General features: G+C 34.5%; 1 protein-coding gene across 6 annotated transcripts in view; it reads left to right on the forward strand.

Moving 5' to 3' along the window:
* ANKRD17 (ankyrin repeat domain 17) overlaps positions 1 to 22,430 on the forward strand; it is a 162,770-nt gene that overhangs the window by 87,510 nt on the left and 52,830 nt on the right. For 3 of the 6 annotated variants that reach the window (XM_045989927.1, XM_045989937.1, XM_045989941.1), the window contains exons 5-16: positions 207 to 354; positions 2,169 to 2,402; positions 5,015 to 5,109; positions 7,023 to 7,260; positions 9,732 to 9,923; positions 10,291 to 10,400; positions 12,278 to 12,365; positions 13,893 to 14,020; positions 14,277 to 14,420; positions 14,817 to 14,919; positions 16,392 to 17,144; positions 21,390 to 21,538. In XM_045989927.1, the coding sequence (XP_045845883.1) occupies positions 207 to 354; positions 2,169 to 2,402; positions 5,015 to 5,109; positions 7,023 to 7,260; positions 9,732 to 9,923; positions 10,291 to 10,400; positions 12,278 to 12,365; positions 13,893 to 14,020; positions 14,277 to 14,420; positions 14,817 to 14,919; positions 16,392 to 17,144; positions 21,390 to 21,538 (2,382 nt within the window). The remainder of the gene's footprint in view (positions 1 to 206; positions 355 to 2,168; positions 2,403 to 5,014; positions 5,110 to 7,022; positions 7,261 to 9,731; positions 9,924 to 10,290; positions 10,401 to 12,277; positions 12,366 to 13,892; positions 14,021 to 14,276; positions 14,421 to 14,816; positions 14,920 to 16,391; positions 17,145 to 21,389; positions 21,539 to 22,430) is intronic. The other 3 variants (XM_045989932.1, XM_045989947.1, XM_045989952.1) reach the window with 3 other exon arrangements.

Raw genomic sequence — 22,430 nt, forward strand, 5'->3', positions numbered from 1 at the left:
GTTGTTTTTGTTTTTTAATTTGGCCTACTTTTTAGGAAAATAATAAAACTCAACCATTCAGTTCATTTCAACAAATAGTTTTGTTAGATACACTTTGTGGTTGTTGGCTCTTACTATAAATGACTAGGTGGGTGTTAGTGTAAGTATGTTCCATGTGTTATAAATATATCATTTTCTAATATCACTTAACCTTTTTCTTTCATAAGGTTTTGTTGGCAATGCATGCAAATGTGGAAGATAGGGGAATCAAAGGTGACATTACACCTTTAATGGCTGCTGCTAATGGAGGACATGTCAAAATTGTGAAGTTGCTGCTAGCTCATAAAGCCGATGTCAATGCACAGTCTTCAACAGGTTATGCATACTTCTTTTTCAGTTTCATTTAATATGAAGACCCTTTGGTAATAATTATTTCACATGACAGTCATTGCTTATAAAGCTCTTGCAATTCTCTGACTACAAAGTGCTGCATGTTTGCATAAGGCTGTGCATTAGGTTTAATGTATAGAATATATTTTGAATAAAATTTTTCCTCTTTGGTATGTGAGGATGATCATTTGGTCTTTAAAAGTTCTTTTAGAGTAAATTAAATACTTGCTCAGTTAGAAGGACTACCCTCTTGGAAATGGGCTACAGTGCTCCAACCCAGATTTCCTATTTCTCAGGGGAGAATGGAAGGGAAGATAGGTGGAAGAAGAGGGCTGTGGAATGCAAGGCAGGTCTGTCATTGTCTACTGATACTAAATTGTGGCCTATAGAACAAGAAAGTCGTATGAAAACATTGTGTCCCACAAGGGGTACATGACTTTAGTTTAAACTTTTATTTTTTTAAACTTTTATCTTTTTTTTCAAACTTGGGCATAGATGGATTTATATGAAAATATATTTTGTGTGTCTTCATGTAAGATTTTCAAATTTGTTAAATATTTTATTTTTAAAGATTTTATTTATATGAGAGAGAGTGAGAAGCAGCAAGAAAGAGAGAAGGAGCAGGGGGAGGGGCAAAGGGAGAAGGAGAAATAGACTCCCCGCTGAGCAGGGCCCAATTTAGGCTGGATCCAGGGACACCCCAGGATCACCTGAGCTGAAGGCAGATGCTTAACCAACTGAGCCACCCAGATGCCCCAAATTTGTTAAATATTTTAAATAATTTTTAGGAGCTTACATGTTCTGGTTTGAAGGGGTTTTAGAAACCCTTATTTTTACCCAGAATGTTATTTTTTTTCCCCTTGTAATGTGGGAGATTTCTATCATCCAGAGGAACATTTTTGAAATTACTTTTAGCTTTGATAGTTAGCTGATGTTTGAAGTTGCAGTGAAAACAAATATGTATGATTAAAGGAACAGTATGAGATATATCTACATATGATGAATAATTATAATCACAAAAATTAAAGCATGTGAAACTTTTCTCTCAAGTTAGAATGAACATAACTTTTTTTCTCATATGAAAAGTTTAAGTTTTAGAATTGCTCAGTTCTTTTATAAATGTACAGTTATGGCAAGTGAATTTATTTTCAACATATATTTGACACTGATATTAAATGGAAAAGAGCTGGGAGTTGATTTCAGTAAGATAAAAGGCAATGGGAAAGGAATTATATGTATTATCTAAATTTATTAAGATTATAGTCTCCCCATCTGCCTGTGGCTCAGGTCATGATCCTGCATCCTGAGGTCTAGAGTCTGACATCTCACTGGGCTCCCAGCTCAGTGGGGAGCCTGCTTTGCTTCTCCCTCTCCCTCTGTCTGCTACTTTCCCTGCTTGTGCTCTCTCTCTTTGACAAATAAATAAAATCTTAAGAAAAAAAAATTACCATCTCCCATTTTAGTTTTCTTCTTGATGATAAATTAGGCTCTTTTTATTTTAGTATTTTATGTTAATATCTTTTTGTTTTTCCTTGAATGGGAAGAAATCAGAGAGGGAGATAAACCATGAGGGACTCTAGACTCCAGGAGCGAAACTGAGGTTTACAGAAGGGAGGGGTGGAGGGATGGGGTAACCAGGTGGTGGGTATCAAGGAGGGCATGTGTGGTATAAAGAGCCCTCGGTGTTATACACAACTAGTGAATTGTTAAACACTACATCAAGAACTAATGATGTATTATATGCTGGCTAGTTAATTAAAAATAAAAAAATGTCTTTTTGTTTTTCTCTATTAAAATAGGCAATACGGCACTTACATATGCTTGTGCTGGAGGCTATGTAGATGTTGTAAAGGTGCTCTTGGAATCCGGTGCTAGTATTGAGGACCATAATGAAAATGGTCATACTCCGCTTATGGAAGCTGGAAGTGCTGGACATGTGGAAGTAGCCAGATTGCTGCTAGAAAATGGGGCTGGCATTAATACGCATTCCAATGAATTTAAAGAGAGTGCCCTTACATTAGCTTGTTACAAAGGTACGGCATAAAACATTTTTGTAAAACAAAGTTTTTAAACACATGATATGACTGTTACTTTACATAATACAGTTTTTAAGTCACAAAGTTAATTAAGAGGTGGTAATAGAATGTTATATGTAATTAACTTAAAGAAAAGTGCTCAAAATGTTTCAGAGTTTAATATGTAAAGTTTTGAAATATAAACTTAATATTATAAATATATTGTCAGTGAAAAACGACTGTGAAATGGTTTAGTTGTTTTATCAGAAATGGTTAATTTTAATTATGCACTGTAATTTTTCATGGTTTTTGTGTCAGAATATTTTGCGTGGTTCACACAAAAGAATCCTCTTGATTCCAGAAGTATTTAATCTGTAGGTTTAGAAGTAAATAAAAGTAGCTTCTATTAACAAGAAGGTGGTTAAGCTATTTTGCATGACACTAAGAAGGAGGAAAGCTGAAGAAATAGGTGGAGATTTGAGAAATGAAAAGTGGTGTGAGGAGAGTTTGAATTCTAAAGAACAGTGTTGGAATATCATCAACACATTTAATAAAGTTAGAAGGATGAGCTGGTTGAAGTTGACAAAACACCTACCTATACGTACCTAACTGTACAAAAGGGGTATATGATATTTTAAATGATGTCAGTCAACCTGAAAATATTGGTAATACTGAAAAATGCGTCCTTTGAGAGGGCAAGACAGTTGTCTGGAAAGTTGCTCATTCTTCAGCTAGTAAATGCTCTAGATCCTAGATTCTAAAAAGATAGCCACAGAGCCACCACATGCTTCTCAGACTACGTTTTTGACAGATAAAAAGGTGGCTAAACCAAGGAACTTTTTTAAAAGGTAAATTTTATGTCTGCATAGCCATTCAGTTCAGTGTTTCGTAACATCTGCAGCTGTCATGTTTGTATAATAAAATAAGTGGTAAATTCTTGACCTTGAGGCACCAGTAAAAACTCTTACTACAAGATAAGGTACAGAATTTAAGCGGGCACTCACTCTCAATGGCTGAATCACTTCCCCCACCAAGCTTGTGAGGGAATACCTCCTTAAATTATACACCTAAGGCTTTGATCACCACACCCTAGTTGTGGCTCTGGTGGTGTTTTGTTCCTTTCTATTTCAGGTTGTGTGAGGTCCCCTGATAATTTCCTTTAAAAACATGGTTAAAATAACATAAATGACTAAAATTGAAGTTAAATGTGAAAATATGCTCTATCTAAACTGCTTTCGGTTGTCTGGTGTTAACAGAGTCTCAGATTAAGGATGGTTAGGAAACACAGCTGAGGTCCCTTACTTCCCCAGTACTGTTTGGTAATTAGCAGAGGCTTATTTCATTGGGAGGAGCAGAATTAAAGCCTTGGGACAGCCTCTCCAGGCAAGCTGATTGATTGGGTGGCTCTCTCCCCTTTTCACAAGTACTTTTGAACCTGGAACTGGCTGTTTTTTACTGTTGGGTCCCAGCTGGCCAGAAGAGCTTTGAGATGGGGCTACATATAACTACTCTTCCCTCTCTCCTTTGCTTGTAGCCCCACCCTGCTTTCCAAGGGGCGTCTGAGGTTGGGGCTTGCAGGCTTTAATTAGAAGCTGGATATAGAACTGAGCTGGTGGAGAACATCTCTGCTACTTACAAGGATCCATGGACCCTCTCCCTTTCCTCTATTTCGGGTGAGGTCTTCTAGGATATAGATTGACAAGGAGGAGATGGGGAAGGGCTAGAACTGAGGCTGAGACTGAACGTTGATGTGGATCTTTGGGAAGGGAAAAAGACTGAGAGGAAAGGGAGGTAGGTAGTTAGCAAAAACAAGATCCGGCAGATGTTACAGTTACTTACTGAAGTTAGTTTTAGTTGTTTATGATTTTACCGTCCACTGCTTCCCCTTAGTCCTAATTGATTGAGAATTGATTGCAATTCCTTCCAAATAAAGTTGGGAAAAAATTAGTCATTTTTCTACTGTTTCTTACATAGTGTCTGAAATCCTAAAAAATATCTTGTCTTTTAAACTACTAATAAGGTGTCTTTATTTGAACTGAAGCATATGGTTTATTTGAAACTGCATAAATATAAATATATGAGTATTGTATATGTATGTGCATGTATGTTTATATCTAAATAGGTGAATAAGTATAAACTAAATGATGTGGTTTCAGACAGAAATATATATATATACACACATATAATCCCAATTTATAAACAGGTTATTCCTAAAAACTTTATGAGTTAGTAATTGAAACTTAAAATGCATTTCCTCTTAGAAGTAACTTCAGTTATTATTATCCCAGGCTACTAATTCATGAAAGCTAATTTATTCTGTAGCATAAATAAATATAGCGTGCCCTAGCTCTTAAAAGGTGGTAGAGGAGATATTCTGGATTTTGGATTTTAATGGCATCTTTACTTACTTGCAGCAAGGATTATAGTATTGGCAACAGAGTAAGGAGTAGAACTACAAGTATCACTTGTATAATTTATGTGTTACAGTTGAGGGTGGTTTGCAGCTGACTTTAGTATTATGCTTATAAATTTATTACTATAAGTTAAATATAAATTTTCAAAGTATTATAAATTTTTCTTACATTTTTTGGAATAATATTTTAAAGTAATCTTACACATTTTTGGTTTAGGACATCTAGAGATGGTGCGATTTCTTTTGGAAGCAGGCGCAGATCAAGAGCATAAAACAGATGAAATGCACACTGCTCTAATGGAGGCTTGCATGGTAAGACTGGTGAAATACGTACATGAAATATATCTATCTATAATTCATAGAGACAATTCTAGTGTATGACGAGCACCTTTTCCTTGAGTTCAAAGATTTGTTTATCATAGATTTATTATTATAGAGCAGAACTCAGCTATCTGAATTATCAATAGCATTCAGAGCCAGTTGTGTAGCGTTAACTTCTTTCTGTTAAAGGTACTTTCTGGAGCTTTACAGCACTACTTTTATTTTCTCATTCTCACATGACTATGCTGGTATTACACAGTTGACACAAAAAGCAACTTTTAAAAAGTTAATTAGGGATAGTAAGAAGAATATAATCCACAAAGTATACACATAATGCTAAGCAGAGCATGTTCATCAAACTGATAATTTTAAGTTTGAATGAAAAATGAAAATTTGGAAATTAGATTATTATTTGTGTAACATAATTCCCCCTCTATGTATGGTCTTTTCTGAGCCCTTAATTTCTTTTTTATGAACTTTCTTTTTAGGGTTTATACTAGGAACAGGTAGTAATAGTACTCTTATTTAAACTTCCGTATCTTAGTCTGTGATTTGTGGCACAGAAATGAATCAGAATAACATTATAGGCTGATTTTGAGAAAAACATGCCAAAGATAGAAAAAGGCCCCAAATGAATTTGTTTCTTCTCTCAATGAAAGGATGTTAAATTTTAATTACTGATTTTTAAAAATAGCAGATAGTTAATTAAGACTTGAATTAGCCATGCCAGTGTTTGCCTTAATAAATGATCCTTTGCAGAAACATGAGTTTTCTTTGAGGGTCTTAAGTTCTCATCTGTTGAAATTAGGGTAATATCCTTCTCTTAGGTTGTTGTGAGCATTAAATAATGTCATGTATTTAAAACACATCAATAACATCCCCATGGTAAAGAACTTAAAAGATCCTTGTGACAGCCACTAGAGAACTATGTAGATTAAGAAATCAAAATGGAACATTCTGTAGACCTAATCAGCATGTCTTGGAAGTGTTATAAGTAGATGAAAGATACTGGTAGTGGCCAGACATTTCGAAGCTTGCCAAGAGATTGGGATTTTAAGCTGGATTTTAAAGGAAATACAGGAGTTAATGATGGAGGGAGAAAATTATGAGCCAAAGGAACACAAAGTAACCATTGAAATAGGGCATTAAAGTTGTGCAGTGTGGCAAGTACAGAGGTAAAAATGGGTGTGACATGTTCAGAAGAAGATGAACTGTCTGTAAAGTAATATATACAAGGAAAAATCACATCAAAGGCGAAAAAGAAAAGAGAGCCTTGGAGTTGCCTATAGTTAGGAAAGTTGTGGGAAGGAGAGACTAGCAAAGGAGACAGAAGATAGTAAGAGAGTATTCTTTTTTCTTTTAAATTTCACTGGCATCTGAATATTGAACAACAAAAGGAAGTACTGTGTATAAATTGTGTTTCCTTTCCTCTAACACATCATCTAAATTCTCTGCCTTCTCCAAAAAGTATTGGATTTTTCTTTTTCTACCTGGTCAAAAGTTTGCTACTCCTTAAGGTTTCTACAAAAATACTGCTTTCCCTTTCTAGGCTTTATCCATGTAGCATTTAAGTATATATTGTGCAGTGCTGGTGTTGTTTCATAGTAGTCTTTTGTTACATGTACTTAATGTCTTTTTTTCCCCAAAGGTTAATAAGCCTCTTGATTGAAGGGAGGTATTACTGTTCTACAAGTTTCATAGCCTCAATCTCTGTTTCATGGTCTATGCCACAGACATATAGATGGTCTTACTTAATGCTTGCTTTCTCAACTGTTAAATGTAGATTTATTCTTATTTGAATATAGATTAATAAACCTTCATTGTATAGTAATTGAGAAGTGTTCACATTTTTAATGTTTCTTTTAATGGTGCTGATTTAATTTTTTTAATTGCATTGTAATTAGGATGGCCATGTTGAAGTAGCTAGGTTACTTCTTGACAGTGGTGCCCAAGTGAACATGCCTGCTGATTCATTTGAGTCACCATTGACTTTGGCTGCATGTGGTGGTCATGTGGAACTTGCGGCTTTACTCATTGAAAGAGGAGCTAGCCTGGAAGAGGTCAATGATGAAGGTTATACACCACTGATGGAAGCAGCTCGTGAAGGACATGAAGAAATGGTGGCATTACTTCTAGGCCAAGGTAACCATACCAGTGAAAACACTAAAGCACAAATATTTAAAATGTAAGATTGCAATATTATAAAATTGGGTTTCTTTGTTTCATCTTTCTAGTAGATTTGTAAGATGTCACAAAAATGAATAAAAAGGTATTTGCTTTGAAAATAGCTTCTGAACTGTGCAAAACAAAACCAAATAGACTTCTTTAAAGCTTTCAAACATCGTGCGCTTTGTGAGTAGAGACAGAATTGGGGATGAGTTAGGGTTGTAGATTATGTAGGGGCATGTAAGAGATTTAGCATTTCTCAAAGCAATATATTGAGAGAATTCCTCTTGGGGATAAACACTTAATAATAAATACTTAATGTATCTAGTGTTTCATGAAACAAAATGTGGGCAGTCCTACCATAAGGACTGACATGATGAGAATGCAAGAATGCATTTGTAAGAAGCTGTCGAGGAGTCAGCACATAGCGGACTTTATGTTTGGGAAAAGTGACACATTTATTTTGCATTATTAAGGTACCTTTAGCTTAACAGACAAAAGGCTGATAGCCCAGAGGTATAAAAAACTTCTTAAACTCAACACCCCCAAAAACAATAATCAACTCAGAAAATGGGCAGAAGACATGAACAGACATTTATTTCTCCAATGAAGACATACAAATGGCTAACAGACGCATGAAAAAAATGTCATCGCCATCAGCCATCAGGGAAATCCAAATCAAAACCACATTGAAATACCACCTTACGCCAGTTAGAATGGGAAAATTTGACAAGGCCACTTTGGAAAACAGTGTGGAGGTTCCTCCAAAAATTAAAAATGGAGCTACCCTATGACCCAGCAAATGCACTACTGAGTATTTACCCAAAGATACAGATGTAGTGAAAAGAAGGAGCACATGTACCCCAATGTTCATAGCAGCAATGTCCACAATAGCCAAACTGTGGAAAGAGCTGAGATGCCCTTCAACACATGAATAGATAAAGAAGATGTGGTCCATATAGACGGAGGAACATTACTCAGTGATCAGAAAAGTTTAATACCCAGCTTCTGCCTCCACATGGATGGGACTAGAGGAGACTATCCTAAGTGAAATAAGTCAAGCTGAGAGAGTCAATTTTCATATGGTTTTACTTATTTGTGGAACATAAGGAATAGCATAGAGGACATTAAAAGGAAGGGGAAAATGAAGGGTGGGGGATCGGAGCGGGAGATGAACCATGTAAGACTATGGACTCTGGGAAACAAACAGGATTTTAGAAGGGAGGAGGGTAGGGGGATGGGTGAGCCTGGTGATGGGTATTAAGGAGGGCATGGATTGCATGGAGCACTGGGTGTTACACGCAAACAATGAGTCATGGAACACTACATCAAAAACCGGTGTACTAGGGCACCTGGGTGGCTCAGTGGGTTAAGCCTCTGCCTTCAGCTCAGGTCATGATCTCAGGGTCCTGGGATCGAGCCCCACATCAGGCTCCTCAGCAGGGAGCCTGCTTCCCTCCCTTTCTCTCTCTGCCTGCTTCTCTGCCTACTTGTGATCTCTCGCTGTCAAATGAATAAATAAAATCTTTAAAAAAAAAAGAAAAAAACAAACAAAAAAAAACCGGTCTACTGTATGGTGACTAACAAAACATATTAAAAAAAAATTTTTTTTTTAAAGTAAGAAACCTTTAGAGGTAATCTCCTATCTTTCTGTATATTTGTAGCCAAGTTTTGTAATCTGTTTTAGTAGTAAAGTTTTTGTTTGGACAAATTTAAGAAGAGTGGCACATTTTTAAAAAACTATATTGGCTAGAACTTTAAATGCAGAGGTTTTGTAGCATACTTTTTACATTTGAGTCACAGCTCCAGTGCTTGCCAATTTTGTAACTTTAGGCAAGTTCCTAAGCTTCTGTGCACTGTATGATAAACAATGTTCAAAAATCTTTACATATAATATATATAAAGGTTCACAACAACCCTACAGATAGCAAAATTAAATATAAGAAGTATTCTATGGTGAATGGTGGTAGTACTGATAATGATAATGTTGTGGCCTTGGGCAAGTTAATGAACCTCAACTTCCTTATCTGTGTAATGGAGCCAATAAGAACATGTAAAATGCTTTCAAATATTACCTGACAAACGGTAATAGTGTATTAAATATTAGCTAACATCATCATCATCATCATCCTTAATTTTGAATCTTTATAACAAGGGAGTGTAGTTTATTTTTCTAAGTCCTTTATCACCTGGTTTGTACCTTCTGGCTGAGTAAATCTTCCTGCAGCTGTGTGCATCAAATATGGACTCGTGGGTATATTTTTAATAATTTTCTTTATTTGTATTTGCCTCTTAAAATAGGGGAGAAGTATTTTATTACTTAGGAAAATAAACAGTAAAATAATACAAATGTTCATTTTTGACGTATAGCTATTGGGAAACAACATGTTTTGCTTATTTGAAATAAGTTAATGACTTTCTTAAAATAATTAGAATTTTTGTTCTAGGAGCGAATATCAATGCACAGACAGAAGAAACTCAAGAAACTGCCTTGACTCTGGCTTGCTGTGGAGGCTTTCTGGAAGTGGCAGACTTTCTAATAAAGGCAGGAGCTGATATTGAACTAGGGTGTTCTACCCCTTTAATGGAAGCGGCTCAAGAAGGTCATTTGGAGTTAGTTAAATACTTATTAGCTGCAGGTAGGCATGTTTGCATTTGGGAGGAGTTTTTACATGATTTATTTAAATAAAAATGTTACAATGCAAATAATTTTTTTCTTACACACTGAATGTATTTAAAATGTGGTAAAAATGTGGTCAACTATTGTGTGTATTCTGCATAAATAATTTACCTTATGAAGTTTGAAGTATCTATAGCTTTAATTTCAGGCAGTAATTATTTATATTTTTTTTCTTGCTTTTAAAATGCTGATAATATTCTCTGTTTCTAGAAGTGGATAGGGCTATTTGAGGAGATGTGACTTTTATGTAGAAGAAATTTCTGTGTCCATCATGTATGTCTTATGGTTCTTTTATTAAGTCTCTGTATTGTTTAATACTACCACAGGAGCTAATGTTCATGCTACAACAGCAACAGGGGATACAGCACTAACGTATGCCTGTGAAAATGGTCATACGGATGTAGCAGATGTCCTACTTCAGGCAGGAGCAGATCTGGTAAGCTAGGTCACTTTTTAAATCCTAATACCTAAAACCAAGACAAGAAATTAATTTAAAACTCTAGGAGATTACAGACAAAAGTGTTTCTTCTAATTTTTTGTTGGCCTTTTTGCCATTTTTTTTTTCTCTTTTGGGCATATTTTCTTTTCACACTGTTTGGGTTCTGTTATTACTCTTCTTGATAGCAGGGTTATCCAGTCTATTATCCCTTGTTCTCCATAATAAAAGGGAAATTTTATGTTAATGTGTTAGTACAAATTAATTTTTTCTTAGGTACTTAGCTATTTTTGGAAGGTAAGTATTTAATAAGTAGTCTTTTCACTCAATTTATAATTGTGTAGAAAGGATGGAATACTGAAGTCGTTGTATGGTAGATTATAAAGAGATAAAGTACAGACAGTAAAGAAGCTCAGGAGAGGTCACGAAGTCATCTGAGAATACTGTATTTTGGGTTGGGTAAGGTTTAAAAAAGGTCGATAGGGCACTGTTGTGACGAAAGAGATATTCAGTTGGAAGAAATAGTGTGAGCACAGCCTGAGAGGTAGGGAAGCAAAAGCAAACATGTATGGGGAAAATACCGTTCCAGTTTAGCATGTGAGGGAGTAGAAGTGAGACATGGAAAGGTAGTTAAAACTTAAATAATCATATTTTCATGGGACTGAGATTAACAAGCAAATTTGTATTCCTGTAAAAGATCATAGTTTATGACAAAAATTCATACATGCGAGCAGAAAAAGACTCCATTGATCAGTTTTGTAAACTTTATTTCATTTCTCTTTCCTCATTTATGGAAGGAAAGCATGAAACTAGAAATGGGATTACTGTTGTGTCTTTCAGTTTTGCATGAGTTGGTACAGCTCTTGAAGCAGTTATGACACATACTCTTGTTAGTTGTGTGCATATTTCTTCTAAATTAGATTTTGAATTTATTGAGCTTAAGAACTATATTTCCAGTGTGTGTATGTGTGTGTATATATATATATATATATATGTGTGTGTGTGTGTACATGTGTATATATATATTTACCACAATATATATATATATATTTACCACAGTAGTTGTGAAACATATAGCAATGTAACTTTGTTTATTAGTTCGTTGCAATTCAAACAACTTAGTGTGTGGCTTAAGAGAAAAATCAAGCTATTAATCAGATGTGAATGTGTGTGTGTGTGTGTGTATAAAACATGCATATATATAAATGCATAAATGCATGTCTTATTTATATATATATATCTTTATAAACTGTATTTTTTTCTCCAACCTTGATATTCTAAGATCTGAAAATTTCTCTAATAGTGTTCTCAATTTCTCAGCAATCACAAGAATGCAGTAGATTCTCTATCCTTTTGAGACTCTGAAATCTCTAGTAATACCTTATAATTGGTGGTTTTCCAGATATTAAATCATTAACTTTGATGTTTTCATATAAGGTAACATGGAGTTAATGGGAAGTCTATAAAGAAGGGAATGATGTACTGCAGAAATTCATATAGGTGGGATACAAACTAACAAACGGAAGATCACTTGGAGTGGATAAGGATAACGCTGATAATGCTGATTGGAGACGGCTGTGTTAGATGCCATTCACTGTTCAAGTTACACAGTCCTTTTGGTAGAGAAGGAAAAATTACCCAGATGGATTTAGATGAGGGAGTCACAATCACATGAATATAACTTCAGTTCTTAAATTATATCTGTAGAACATGTTTCTAATTTGGGATTTTTAAAATTTAAAGATGTATTCCTTAATTTGTTTCAAAGCATGATATTTAATATATTTAGATTCAGAAATTAGTCCAACTCTTTTCCTTTTGATATTCATGAAAAAGTACAACTATTCACTAGCAATTAAATTATTTTTTTTTAATAGGAACATGAATCTGAAGGTGGAAGGACTCCTTTAATGAAAGCTGCAAGAGCTGGTCATGTTTGTACTGTTCAGTTCTTAATTAGTAAAGGTAGGTTTGTGTAAAGCAGTAGTCTTTTCCCCAAAGATGTCTATTCCCTGCCCTGGGTTATTTAGAGATTGAGAGGTAAAGGACATTTTGGGGGGTATCACTGATGGAGGAATGCTACTGAGATTTTGTGAGTGGGTGGTTGATAAATATCCTGCAATGCATAGAACATTTCCAAACTAGGAAGAATTGTGATACTGAATACCACCCTTGTTGAGAAACACTTTTATAAAGAAAAATTCTCTATGTAAATCTTTGAGGCTTTAGATAACCTAAAATCTGTTCTGTTTATTTAATAATATATCTTGAAACCTGTATTTTTATGTTTATGCCACTGAGATACTTAAGGGCAGGTCACTCTTCTACTTTACATTTCCTTGGGCCTAAGTTTCCTTCTTTGTAAAATATAGAAATGGTCATAAATATAACACAAAAGTATTCAAAATTGAAATGTGACAAAAATGCCAAAATGCATGGAGGATTTCATCTATGGTCAGTAATTCTACTTTCAATAACAAAAACTATTTTAAATGACAAAAGTAGCATCTTATTACTTCCTTTAAGTTATTTGTTAGGTGTTCACTAAATAAGCTCAACTTGAAACAGTTTTTATGCAGATTTCCTCATATTCTTAAGTACAGAAGATGAAAGATTTTATTTTTGGTTCAACATTCATAAAAGAAAGGCTGTGCAAACCATGTATAATTCAAAAGACAATATATACTATTTCCTTCTTAGCAGAAATACTGAAGAAATCTCAAGTTTGTAATTGTTTATAGGAAAAGAAAATAAATCAGAAATAACCCTGGTCAAATTATTTTAGGCAATTTGAACACTTGTATGTTTATACCATAGTATTCTCAAGAACGGAATTATTTACCTAATCACCATCCTCTCTCTTTGATAAATCTCTCTCTGGTTCCATTTTCTTCCTGCTATTTTATTTCCATTTCCCACATTGCCAAACACAATGCTTTAAATCAGAGGTGAATTCGTGTTGAGGGCGTGGTGTACCCGTTTTCAGTCTGAGGTATTTCCCAGTGAAAGAAATCAATAGTATTATTACTTTCTATTTGGTAGTAATATTACTTTCTATTCCTTGTTAATTGTCTATGTAGTTAGCCCATAGAGGGCAATGTGATTTATTTTTATTGCTTTCTAATCACTTTTTCTTTAATGGAAGAATTTAACATGTAGATAAAGTTTTAGGTTTTTCTTTTTTGAACAGTGATTACATTGGAAGTAATGTATACATTTAGCCTTATCTTCTGCCAGTGCATACTGAAATGTTTATGGATGAAATTATGTCATGTTTGTCTGGGATTTGTTTTAGAGTAATTCATGTTGGGAGAGGAGAATTGATAAGGGTTTATGTGAAATGAGATTGTGTGTTTATAATCACTGAAGCTGGATAAGGAGCATGTGGATTTTCATTATGTTATTCTCTCTACTCTTTATGATTTTGAAATTTACCATAACTTAAGAAATAGCAGTCTACTAACGTGATTTTCCATGTCTTGTCTGTTTTAGGAGCTAACGTGAATAGAACCACAGCTAATAATGACCACACTGTACTGTCCCTGGCTTGTGCAGGGGGTCATCTGGCAGTGGTGGAACTACTTTTGGCTCATGGCGCAGATCCTACTCATCGTTTAAAAGTATGTAATTCAAATGTTTCAGGTAGCGTTGTGAATTAATTCTTCCTCTTGAACTTTAGAAGATATCATCCACCAGTTCTATTTATAATAGCATTTTAAGCATATTCATATTTTTCTGTTTTATTAGAGGAAAACATTCTTTATCAAACCTAAGATTTGAATATGTCTGGGGCCTATTGGCTTTATCTTCCTAAATGGTTCTGGAAATTAACTTATTTTTATAAAATATTTTCTCTCCTTCCATATCCACTCTTAGGATGGCTCAACTATGTTGATAGAAGCAGCGAAAGGTGGCCATACAAGTGTTGTTTGCTATCTTTTGGACTATCCTAATAACTTGCTTTCAGCCCCTCCACCAGATGTCACTCAGTTAACCCCCCCATCCCACGATTTAAATAGGGTAAGATTCAAAACTAAAGTATTTTATATCTTCTTATCCCTCTTTGGCTCATAGTTTCAATTTAAACTAGATTTGACTATTTTTTTGTTATATGTAGTTCTCTTACAGTTATTTAATTTGAAATGGTTAAAGATATAATCTGGCATAACATTCAGATTGTAGATTGATGTGATTTTGATTTGCTTTTTTACTGTGGCCAGAATAACCATTCACAAAGTCCATTAAAAAAATGTTACGGAAAATAATTTGGTGCCAACATATTTTAAGTAAATATGTCAATGTCTGAGATTAATACCATATTACAAATATTTTGAAGAAGTCTTTGTAACTTATTCTTAATTTAAATAATGGAGTATGTGGGAAAAGCAGAAACATAATCAGTTTCCTTTGTCTTAGGCTCCTCGTGTCCCAGTTCAAGCACTGCCCATGGTTGTCCCACCTCAGGAGCCTGACAAACCACCTGCCAATGTTGCCACTACTCTTCCCATCAGGAATAAAGGTCAGTTACACTTCTGCAGACTGTCTTTTACATGTTACCTGGGTAAAAATGATAAGATTACCAAAAAAACTATCCATTTATAATTATTTTTCCACAAAAATTGAATTTTACTAAGTTGACATAAAGTTTTTTTTTTTTTTTACTGATGAATAAGGCATGTTATTGGGAGAGAAGATAGTTAATAGCACTAATTTATGCTAGAGTTATCAGTATTATTAGGAGAAATTCAGATGCTCATCTTTGATGCAGTTCTGATTATCCATGATTTCCTCTAATAACTGGTCATTTCTATTCATGTTAAAATATTAGGGCTGGGTATAGTTGGATGACATTTTTGTAAATTACTTAAATTTCTGTAGTGATGTAAGGCTTAACAGTTTAGATCAAAATTAAAATATATTTTAGAATAACTGGTTTGATATAGATTTTATATCTGGGCTACCTTTTCTTAACCAATAATTGAAAGTTACTTCAGATATGCTTGTTTGTTTCTCTAGAATTCTCAGGTCCATATTTGACTTGTGGATGTTACACCATGCATGTTCTTGAGTTATGTCCCAAAACATTACAGCTACCAGTTTGAATCAGTTTTTCTTTTTAAAAAGTTTCACCTGAAGAACCAATGCAGTTATAATTTTTTGGTTTTTGGCTACCTATATTATTTTACCAACAAGAATACTAAGTATTTCCACCAGCTCTTTACAGTCACTACTACCAATCTAGAGCCTTGGCACCTTTTTCAGTTAATGTAGCAAACAGCTGATTGCTACACCCATAGCCAGATCTGTTTATTCACCTGGCTGTCAGAAGATACAGTGGATGGCGTAGTCCAGCATCTTTTCTTCCAGGGAAACTGAATCCCAGTTCTCTACTGGCCAGGTAGCTGTGTGAATATGTGAATTTATATCTTGCCTTTATCAGTCTTGAAGATGGTAGGTCCCCAACAAAGACAAATTTTAGCTGGATTTAATTTCCTGGTACTTCTCAGTGGTTTGGGTACTCTTTGTGTGTATGTGTGTGTGTTTAAAAGGCATAGACTATCAAATGTGGAAAAACCTTAACTTAGAGGTCTAAGTTTTCCCTACATCTTAATAATCTAGCATTATTTTTCTGTTCTTATGATAAGTTTTTACATCTTTATGACCAGATGAAGTGTCTACACATAGCCTTAGATTTTACTTTAATTGCACCACTTCGATATCACAGACCTGCATCCCTCTATTGTCTAATTTTAGCCATGTAATATTTTTAAAATTAACTTCCCAAAGATTACTCTATGCACATAAAATACATACATTCTATATTTATGATAAAGAAGGTGGATTTGTTTTTAAACTCCTTAACAGTACATTTTCACCTTCTATGGATATGATAACTTGGTGCATAACTGTTGGCACTAAACCTCCCAACAGTAACTCTGTAATGAGGATGCCATTCATGTGCACTTCTGAGGGGGTTTCTTTTTCACACAGCTGCTTCTAAACAAAAGTCCAGCAGCCATTTGCCAGCAAACAGCCAGGATGTACAGGGTTACATCACCAATCAGTCTCCAGAGAGCATTGTAGAAGAGGCTCAGGGAAAGTTAACAGAACTGGAACAGAGAATAAAAGAAGCCATAGAAAAGAATGCACAGCTGCAGTCCTTGGAACTGGCTCACGCTGACCAACTTACCAAGGAGAAGATCGAGGAGCTGAACAAAACAAGGGAGGAACAAATTCAGAAGAAGCAAAAGATTTTGGAGGAACTACAGAAAGTAGAACGAGAGTTACAACTGAAAACTCAGCAGCAACTAAAAAAGCAGTATCTAGAGGTTAAAGCTCAAAGAATTCAACTTCAGCAGCAGCAGCAACAGTCTTGCCAACATCTGGGACTACTAACTCCTGTTGGGGTTGGAGAACAGCTTTCCGAGGGAGACTATGCACGGTTACAGCAAGTGGATCCTGTTTTGCTTAAAGATGAACCCCAGCAGACTGCTGCTCAGATGGGTTTTGCACCAATCCAGCCTCTGGCCATGCCTCAAGCTTTGCCTCTGGCGGCAGGTCCCTTGCCTCCAGGGTCCATCGCAAATCTTACAGAACTGCAAGGAGTGATAGTTGGACAGCCAGTACTGGGCCAAGCACAGTTGGCAGGGCTGGGGCAAGGAATTCTGACAGAAACACAACAAGGGTTAATGGTAGCCAGCCCTGCTCAGACCCTCAATGACACGCTGGATGACATCATGGCAGGTGGGTTTATATTGTTATGAGCAGGTATCAAATATGATTTGCTTAAGGCGAGTAAGAGTGTGCCAGAATTTTTTGCCATTACCCAACTTGAGAACTATTTTTGGACTCTTGACCCATGTATATCCTTAGAAATACTAGTTCAATCTCAGAAGTTCTCAGACGGATACAGGTCGAATTAAAGATTAGCTCATGCAATACGAATGACTGAAACTTTTTGGCTTAGCTGGGTAGGCTAGGAATCTAGGTTTTTTTCAGTAGTGGGATTGATGTTTGAGTTTTTGTTTTCGTTTTTCTTTTTCCTCTTTAAGTTCAGAATATTAAGATTGAATTTTGGCTTTTGTGCTTCTGTATTCACACCAATAAACTGGAAAATTGATAGAAGTTGAAGTGCAAAACTAGTAGGACACATCAGGAGGCTTATTTGTGAACAGAAATACTTTATATCCTAATGGATCAGACTTCAAAACTGATGGATATTTAAAAAAAAAAAATTAAACACCTTTACAACAATAATAAAGTACCATATCAAATAGGGTTTGTTTATACTGTATGTCAGTGGTTTTATTCCCCTGTGAATGTTAATGTGTAGTCTCTTTCTAATTGTATTACGGGAAGGTGTTATCCCCTGACAGTATCATAGATGATATATCTTTAAATGTGTAGCCAAAGAAAATTTACTCCATTATAATTAGTTTCATTGGCAAGAGGAAATATTTTAGAAGGTTGTTTTAATGATTCTGATTTTTGGTACTTTTCAAGAGTTCTGTAACAAAGTAGTAAAATGAGATTTTATAGGGTTATAAACCATAAGAATGCTATATTGAGAAGGGTAATTTTCTTCATTTAGGAAAAAGATAAAGAAAATTTGAAAAGGGAGAAAAAGGGAAAAACAAAGGCAGTAAATCATTGACAGTTGGTAGTTTTTATCTTGTGTCTTCCCCTTTTTTTTATTCTTTGTTACACTTAAAAGATGATTGAGTTTTTCTACTTTTTGAAACTGTTGGGACAGTGTTAGATATTATGATGAAATTACATATAATTTGTCCTTAATCTTTTAAAAGAATAAAAAAATTAAATTGTATAGTGTTGAGATATTTAGCTAACATTCAGAAACTAAGACACCAGCTAATGAGACAGATTTTATACTTAACAAATTGCTCCTAAGTTTTCTAGTTCTCTTTTATTATCATCCCAGCAGTATTATGTAGAACAAAGATCTCTGCTAATTTTAGAGGGTATAGTAACTGCCTTGGAAAAAATGGTATTAATCATTAGTAAGAACTGTAAAGATTCTTATATTGATAAACATAAAACTTTTCTGTAGATTTAAGAATTACTGTTAATCACCATTAGCTGGTTAAAATAATTGAGAATACAATTAAAGAAACATTAGTGTCTTATGAAAATTGGAGCACAGTAGCCAAAAGTCCCAAGTTCGCTATTACTGGACGTTAGTTTATTTCATAATAGTGTTCTTTCTCCTGTCAGTTGAACTACCAAAGAATGTATAGAGTTAAGTCTTATTTATCCAATTAAATGAAGATTGGACCATTCCTACCAATGAACACTTCAAAATTTTTTGATATGCTATTAGAATTTACATGATGTTCTTGGGCAAACTTATCAACATTGATTTTCCAGTTGTACAATTTTTATACTGATTTGAATTACTGGAGATTTGTAAAGTAGTTTTTCTGTTGATTGGTTTACCAAAGGAAAACAAACTCTGCCTATATGTTTCAGGTGTTTTCATATACAAGAATTTCAAAAGCACGTAAATTTTCAGGAAATTACGACAAATACTTCTCATAAAAATACTTTATCCCTTTATTAAGCCCATTTATATGGAGAGAGGAGAGATGACCAGAAGGAAGAACAGGATTAAAAACATCCAGGCACTTGCCTGCAGTCCATCCCTGTCATCATGCATGTGCACATACATAAACATAGACATACGCTCTTGAACTCACTTCCACAACTTTCCATTAAACAACTTCTGTGTTAGTACTTGTTCTTTAGGTTGACTAATGACCATTTCCGTTTCTTTCTTTGGGTTTCTTGAAATTTTATAACCTCTTTAGGCTCAGTCTTCCTTCCCCACTGCAGCATAACCTGTTCTTTATTCTTTAACTCCCTTTTATTAGACCACTCTTGTAAGGTTCGGTCTCTTTCTCTAGTACTTGGCTGGCCCAAATCTTCTGTCTTTCCTGTTCTCTATACTTACCATAGCAAAATCAGTTCCCGGTTTAACCAGTCTTAACGCCTTGCCTTTGCTGTGCACTCAAGTTCCTCCTTTCCTTACCTGATGTAAAACTTTTCTGGAGCATCTGGTTCTCATTTAAAATCTAACCCTAAAATGAAATACGAAGTGTAAAGATCTGTACCAGAGTTCTTCAGATCCCTGCATATTTACAAGTTGTTACTTTTCACTCTAGGGGATGGATGAGTGACAGGCAGTTATTTCATTAATTTCGTAAGTACCCCAAAGGAAATGAAATGAGGGAACTGGTTTTTCTTATCTCCTTTTAGATGAGATGATAAGAACAAGCAGTTTGATCAAAAATAAGAAAACTCGTTTTCATATGTTCTTTAAAAGAACTTATTCCAATTAAAATGTAAATAACAATATCGTCATTTAACAATAAAGCTTAGACTTTTTGTTTAGTATCATGAAATAAATATCAGTTCTTTGGACAGTTTGGTGTTCATTCTGTTTAAGCTAATTTTGGTATTTAGCATTTTCACTTGTGAAAATCAATCCAATCAGAGGAGATTATGGAATCTATTTTAAGAGCCATAGATTTTTTTATGGTTTTGCAATTTATATATAGAATATGTACATTTAAATTATCTTGTTTTTTTTTTCTTAATATACAAACCATTGATCAATTTAGTATATTAGTACATGCCCTTTCCTATTAATCTGGATCCCTAAGGATTCAAACTGTTTTGTTTTGTTTTGTTTCCTTCTTTGTTTTTCTTTTAGCTTTTTAAGTGGACTTAAAAATGTATAATTATAGAATGTGTGTTGCTATAATGTATATAGTGTATGTTTGTGCCTGAACTAAGGATTTCATGTAAAACAGATTTCTTAATTGACAATCGTGTTTATAATTGTTAAATAAGGTCAATTTCAGTTTTATTCTTGGCAGGATCATAACCTCTTTTGCCTGGTTTCAGATCCAGTTGTGAATCATGATTGTTTTCTGTCTGATGTAGTTGATAAGTATATTGGTAACACACACCCACACTACTGTTGACCATTCAAAGATTAATCCCCAAACTTCAGTGCTATAGTATTTTTTAATGGCGGGGGCTGGGGGAGAAAAGGATTAATGTTCACTTATTAACTCCAGAAGTGAATCCATGAGAGAATAAAATACCCTCAGTTGCCACGACCTTTAGAGTTCTTCCACCTCAAGTACTGATCTAATTAGCCCCTTTTTAATTTGCATATTTTGGTTAAAATAATATGAAGGGAAGTTATACTTAGAACTAACAATAATCTGTATTTGAAGATTTATTGCGTGCATACATTTATTTCTACCTTAATCTTTTAATTTTGTCCTCATAAGTCAGTGTGATTGCTGGATTGATTGGTGGGCATTTTAACCCTCCATAGAATAATTCTACGTGTGAGAAACTATATTTCTGTGTGAGGATCAAATTTTCATATTTTACTATGCTGTCATAGTAAAGGGCTACCATTCAGAATATTATCGTTCCCTTGCCTACAGTTAGTAAAAGAGTAGGGAGTGTTTTAAATGATTCGAGAGTGAGGTTCACCCCACACATAGAATTTACTTTCATTAGAATATGAGGTGTAAAAATGGCAGATTAAAACTCATACTTTTCTCCCTCTGAACTTGACTATTTTACCTTTTGTTCCTTTTCTGATTAATAGACAACTATCCATTTGTATTTATATTCAGTTTTAGTTCATAAGACCTTTTTTGTTTTCAGGGTTATTTTGAATTGAGGTTTTATGATTACATACTGTAAGAGGGGAATTTTATTTTCAGATGGATTATTATTTAGAAATGGGTTATTCTTAATATACTTTCTATTTTTAGACTGTTGTCCCAAGTCAGAAATAAAATAACCAGAAAAATGAGTTATTAGTGCTATGGCATTCTACCTATAGACATTTGTTTTAAAAATTCTTTGAATATTTTCTAATAATTATTTCTTACTGTTCCCTAACAATGTTTCATCCTTATTAAGTGCAGTTATTTTGTTCAACAGCAGTCAGTGGAAGAGCATCTGCAATGTCAAACACTCCTACCCACAGTATCGCTGCTTCCATTTCCCAACCTCAGACTCCAACTCCAAGTCCTATCATCTCTCCTTCAGCCATGCTTCCTATCTACCCTGCCATTGATATTGATGCACAGGTAAGCTCCAAATTCTGGAGGGATGGTTTTTAACTAAACTCATACCAACAGTGAAAACATTAATCAGTGATTTAAATCATCTTAGACTGCTTTGTCTCCAGGCAGAAATCTGAGCCACATTTATGAATAAATTAGAATCCACATTTTAAAAAGTAAAATACCAGATGCAGATTATTTTTGATAATTATGTGATGGTTTGGTTTCCACAGTTGTCAAGTAACTTTTTTTTTTAACTTTAGAAGAGGATGTTAAAAGAAATAACTTCTTTAAGATTAGTTTGTATTTTATTCTAATCTTGAATTAGAAGATACGCTTCTAATTCATAATGGATTACACATAAAAGATTCTTCCATTGATGTATCATATATACTCAGTTACATTTATATTGTCTTGGAAAGTTCTGATCTTGCTGACTGAAACACATAGTGAATCTGTGTGTCTGTGTCTGTAGCACTGAATCGAAACTAAACACCAAGTTTTAAAAAAAAATAGTTTACCATGTAATCTCAGGGCAGAGTGAAGTTGGAGATAGGAGGATGGCTGGTGTTTTGTCCTCAAGAAATGCTAAGAGGCTTAGTTTAGGAGACTGCTGAACGAGATAAAGGTTATGTGTCCTTATTCAGGCCTCAGAAATGTTTGCAGTTTAGTTTTTGTATTTTGATTAATATCTGGGGTGGGGCGGGGGTGACAGGCGCCCCAAGAAAAATTATTTTGAATAAAATCAGAGAAAGATCTTCCCAAGTATGATTGTGATTTTATTTAATTTGAAATTCTTATAGTTATGGTGAAATTTTACTGGACTATACTACTCAACCAGCCATTGCTCTATTATAAGTTAATTTCTAAGAAACATATAAATTTTTTTTTTAATTTCCAAAAACTCACATTTGGG

The sequence above is a fragment of the Meles meles genome, chromosome 2 (assembly GCF_922984935.1).
Source record: "Meles meles chromosome 2, mMelMel3.1 paternal haplotype, whole genome shotgun sequence".
Taxonomy (NCBI): domain Eukaryota; kingdom Metazoa; phylum Chordata; class Mammalia; order Carnivora; family Mustelidae; genus Meles; species Meles meles.